The sequence below is a fragment of the Quercus lobata genome, chromosome 11 (assembly GCF_001633185.2).
Source record: "Quercus lobata isolate SW786 chromosome 11, ValleyOak3.0 Primary Assembly, whole genome shotgun sequence".
Taxonomy (NCBI): Eukaryota; Viridiplantae; Streptophyta; class Magnoliopsida; order Fagales; family Fagaceae; genus Quercus; species Quercus lobata.
The window spans coordinates 12,742,287-12,747,710 of NC_044914.1; the positions used below are offsets into that span (position 1 = coordinate 12,742,287).

The 5,424-nt window shown below is 33.8% G+C and overlaps 1 protein-coding gene across 1 annotated transcript; it reads right to left on the minus strand.

The window, feature by feature from the left end:
* Positions 1-843: 843 nt before the first annotated feature.
* LOC115967449 (glycine-rich RNA-binding protein 4, mitochondrial) lies at positions 844-5,011 on the minus strand. Its single transcript, XM_031086544.1, has 4 exons — positions 4,746-5,011; positions 1,538-1,606; positions 1,339-1,445; positions 844-1,220 (listed from the first exon to the last, which is right to left on the minus strand). Exons 1-4 carry the CDS (start codon positions 4,897-4,899, stop codon positions 1,071-1,073), a joined length of 480 nt encoding a protein of 159 aa, XP_030942404.1. The 5' UTR covers positions 4,900-5,011; the 3' UTR covers positions 844-1,070.
* Positions 5,012-5,424: the final 413 nt, after the last annotated feature.

The window sequence follows — 5,424 nt, forward strand, 5'->3', positions numbered from 1 at the left end:
TTGGAGATACACAAGCTAAGGGGACAAAAACCTAAAGAAGTTGAGTTGCACCTATGTTAAAATCTTTTTAACCCAATATGGGTGATTGCTTGATATTGACATTGGAGCATTAGGCCCAAATGATTCATTTGGTTAGGATGAGCGAAAATTGGAAGGATGGATAATATAGGAAGATAGAAAATTGAGATTAAATAAAAAAAAAAAAATACTATTATTATTTTCCTTCTTATGTGTCATAGGTAGGGAGGATAAAACAGATGAAAAGATGGCATGTGTGAACTTACAATTATGCCCTTATCCATGTTAACAAGTTTTGGAGTAAAAACTTGCCTCATTTTCCAATTAGGGGAAGTTTCTTGCTATATTTTCTTTCTGATTTGTAGAGAAAAAAAATTGTGGACCCAGGAAGAAATACACCCCACCATTTTCTCTTCTAAGTTTTCCACCCTCTACCCTTTTTTCCAGCCAAACAAACCCAAAATTTTCTTCCAACTAAGTTAAAGGACACTCCAACCCACTATGTTATTGTTCACGAGACTATCTATACATAAAAAAAAAAAAAAAAAAAAAAAAAAAAAAAAAAAAAAGTATGAAGAAAATTTTCTCTAAAAAACATTATTTGGCGATCATTAACTTGTGTTTTTAAAACATATAATGTATTTATTAGTCACATAATCAATAAAGGTTATTTAGTGATCATAAAAGAGACCTTTTAAAATGTCACCTTTGCATACCTGCAACAAAAATTCAAGTAAATCTTTATTCATCTTTTTTATCTCAGTATTATGTCTCCTCTTTTTTGAGGCAACAAAGCATGGCTTTCTGGTTCGCAGAGATCACAGATTATAGTGTAAAATATAGTGATGTAATTATTTATTGAGGGTACCAAGTGCTCGGAGAGTGTTTGATCATATTCTCTTGATTAGAACCAATGCCATTGGTAAATCACAGACATTATCAGTTACATTGATCATATTGTCCAGATCTACTTGAATAGCAATGCTCCATTGTAACTCCACCCCCATTTTGTCACCTATCCTATTTTCTTGATTTTGATAAAAAACAAATGATTAGTACCAGCAATCTGGCACCTCATCCTGCTCCTGCAAATGCAAATGCAAATGCGGCACCTTTGGTGGTCCCAAGGTTCTCAGGTATCCTTTAGAGGCATCACCCCCAGGCTTTGCTAGCTCTACATAAATCACCCTGCCATCAAAGTTCTGACAAAAAGATCACATTAGTCTCTTAACTTGATATATAATATATAGTTTCTTATTGTAGGTAAATCTTTGAGGTTAATATATCCAGAAAAACAAAAGGGAGGAGGCAAAGTAGAACCTTATTATCCATATTCTCTAGGGCAAGCATGGCATCTTCTTGACAAGTATATTGAATAAATGCAAAGCCTTTTGACCTGTTTGTGGCTCCATTCTTGACTAGTTTCACTGCCAGATATGGTAAATACAGTAGCATAGTGAAACAAATGCAGGGCAGGAAGAAAGTTTAAAACATACCAAACTCCTAATATAACATTTACCTTCAGCTATCTGGCCAAAATTTGAAAACTGCTGTTGCAAACTACTTTCATTGGTTGAATATGGTAAATCTGCACTGTAAATATACAGAATTAGAACTTGCAAGAAGAGAGCTAAGTAAACAAGGAATTTTAGATGAGTATTGCATTCAAAAAGCAATTGACCAATTCTACTTGTGTTCTTCAAGAAATGAAAAAACAATGGAATTTTTAAATTTTAGGACTTTCTATTAGTATATTTATGGTATTGTAGTCACTTCAACATGCTACGGAGCATGGGTCCTTTAAATCAAACAATCCCTGTTTTACTTATCAAAAAATTGAAAAATCAAACAATCCCTTTTGGTATTTCTTTCCAGAGGGATTCAGGAAAGTTATCCAGAGCCCACAATTGCCTCTGTAGGCTCTGTGCTCATTCACCCAATGTCCAGGTAATCTGTAATCAGTTAACAGAAATCACTGACTGCATCTAAAGAATTCGACAATCAGTCAAATTTGATTCACAAAGTTCAAGTAATCAACCACTAGTGGCGGTAACAAAGGTGATACTTGATTTTTTTTTTTTTTGGGTGTTGGGGGTGGGGGGGGGGGGGGGGGGATTTATTGAAAACATCATATTGGAAGTTAAAATTTTAAAGGTAAATATATAGAAATTACAAGGATTAGCACATATAGCGTTTGAAATCTCAACTGGAGAGCATTTTGTAACATTGAAATTAACTGATTAGAAAAGCTGACGAGGTGTCACTTTATAACCTCAAATGTAACCAACTCTAAGCATAAACATTGAATTTCAAGCTAGTGGCAACAACCTTCATCTATGTTACACATTGCATGTGTGCTACACATTTAATTACAAGTGGAAAACTCATGCAGCCATTGCCAATTTCACAATAACCAATTTCCTTTTTATTAATGATGTTGATGAAAAATTCCAACAGTAACTTATCCAAATATATATATATATATATCCAACAGTAATTGAGGCAACATAAGGGATTAACTCACTAAAGTTGGGATCGTTCCAATTTTAGTAATGTCAATAAAGTTGTACGAAGTTGTCAATTTGATCCCTCTGTCCAGCTCTACTCACAATCGACACTTTAAATGTCAAGTGATGCTGCAGTTGAATAAAATGACATGGTTTGGCATCTGCAGTTGAATAAAATGACATGGAGGACTGATGACATGCAAGACACACGTAGACTGATAAAGTGGTCTCACTAAAGGACATCATCGGAACTTCTCCCAAACCAATGAAAATAGCTGAAACCTCAATTTTTTCAACTCCTGCCCCAATAAGTCTCCTATATCTAAGACAATTGCATTCCCAGAGTAGGTAGTTTGAATTGAGTTGGCAAAAGTCTAGATATCCCAAACCAATTTCATACTTTGCATTAAATGCTATAGTAGGCTCTTGAATTTTGGAGATTGGATACCACTGTAGTCTACTTGATGACCTAACGTGACTATCTGATGGGGATAGATTTGATTTCAAGAACAATAGTCCTCTGTGTGGACCATATCTTAAGCCAGCGCTCATTGGCATTATTTACATATTTCATTTACTTATTTATTGTTATTAATCTACTATTTTGCAAGTTAAGTAATAACTTAGAACTTTCAGAAACTTCAAGAATTCATCCGTCTTCTTTACCTATCAAAAAAAAGAAAAAAAAAAAATTCAAGAACATAACTAACATTATGAAGTGAGCAGTTTCCATTGGTCTTCTCTTACAACAACCAAGCCTTACTCCCAAAACTTTTGGGTCAGCTGTGTCTCATTAACAGATTAATCAGGGTTGGCCACATGTATTCTTTTCCATCATTTTGTTCTATTTGAAGTCATACTCTTTGATACTTTTAATTGACATGTCCTTTTTTAAGAACTTCTATTGATGTTATTTTTTGTCTCCCCCCTACCTCTTTTTTTCCCTTCAACTTGAATCAACCCACTTTTACTCACCAGCACATTAATCGCTCTACTCTAAACATGACCAAACCATTTCAAGCGACCTTCCCACATATTCTCATTTCAACTGCCCTCATTTTATCAATAAGTTGCTTAATAACTAGTCTTATGGCAAACTTATAATTTTTTTTTAACCTTTTTTTTTTTTTATGACATGGAACCTCATCAAGGTAGGGCCATTTCGACCCACACTTGGGGAGTAAACCATAGATACAAGACTCCACCCGCCAAAACCGTGTATCATGTATTTTTTTTTTTTTTAATTAATAGGTATTCTACAATCAAACTATACTCTTGATGCGCTTCTCCACTTTATCCTCCTTGCTTTTACCCTATGATTCACATCCTCTTCAATCTCTCCATCTTTATGAATTATTCATCCAAGATATTAGAAAACTATCACTCTTTGGTATTCTTTAACCATCATGTCTTATTGCCCCTTCATCTTTGTTTCAACTTTTACTAAACTTACATTTCATGTACTCTTAGTCTTAATTAACCACAAGCCTTTAGATTCCAAAGTCCAGCCAAATTTCCAACTTGTCATCAACTCAACTTCAAGATTCATCCACTAAAACTGTATCATCTACAAAAAGCATACACCTAGAGACTTTCTCCTCTCTTTCCCCTCTTAACCCAAAATTTCTAAGTACAGACCACTTTATCCACATACACAGAGAGAGAGAGAGAGAGCACATGATGGAGGGCTAGTTATGGAACCAAACTCACTAGAACGTAATCAACATAATCACACAATAGAAAGCATTTGTAAAAATGAAGAATTCAGACACGTAATTGCACAAATAACAGAGAATTCATGCTAAATCAACTCAAGAATTCATTCATTTTATCACTCGTTAAAGAAAACCAAGATGGGTTATTCAACCAAAGTTGGGCAAATAGAATTAGAGAAACCCAAGGATGAAAACAATTAAGTAGCAACATACTCTAAGGACTTAACGAACTCAGAAATTCATGAATTATAGTACTAACTAAAGAAATTTACAGAAACAAACAAATAAAAACTCATACTAACAACAGAATTTACACACAAAACAAACTCTTAAACTCAAACAAATAGAAAAACCCACGCATTATACCACGAATGTAAGAATACCCAGATGAGAAATCAACCAAAAGGTTCAAATTTAACTGTAATGGAAGAAAACCCAGATGAGAAATGAATCAAAATATACAGAGAGAGAGAGAGAGAGAGAGAGAGAGAGAAATAGACTTTACTTCTGACCATGATTCTGCTTGCAAGGGGATAGTCAGAGAGAGATGCTTTGAGCTTCAGAGAGTTGCGGTTGTTAGTAGCAAAACTAGATAGAGAATTTGGTGGCTTCGCCTTTGTGTAAAAAGGGAAAGAGACAGTTGTAGTTGTTGCCCACATGGTTTCGAGATCAACAACAGTGTCAAATGTATCTCTCTCTTTGGTCTTCCACTTCGACACTAGCTCATAAACCTGAAACTGAAAGAATGAAAAGCTGTGGAAGCTCGAAACGCTGCGTTTCTGGGACTGCCAAAACTTGGGTACGTTTTACAATTTACTTAATTTACTTATTTATTTTGTTATTTTTTTACATTGCATATTAACTAATGTTTTTTTTTTTTTTTGCCATAAGTCTTAAAAGCATTCTCATCAAGAATGATATAAAATATAGCATTTAGTATAAAGTTATTTTATTTATTTTAACAACTCACTTTAAAATATACCAAATATCAAAAGTTCTATTATTTTACCACTTCATTTAAATATTTTTTTTTGATAAGAAATATTCTTTTTTTATTCTTTATTCATTTAAATCAATAATCACATCTATGGTGTTTCATTAAACAAACATTTTTTTTTTATTAGCATCTTGCTACAGTGGGCTGCTAGAGATAGCAGCCCACTATAGCTAGATGTTAAAATTAA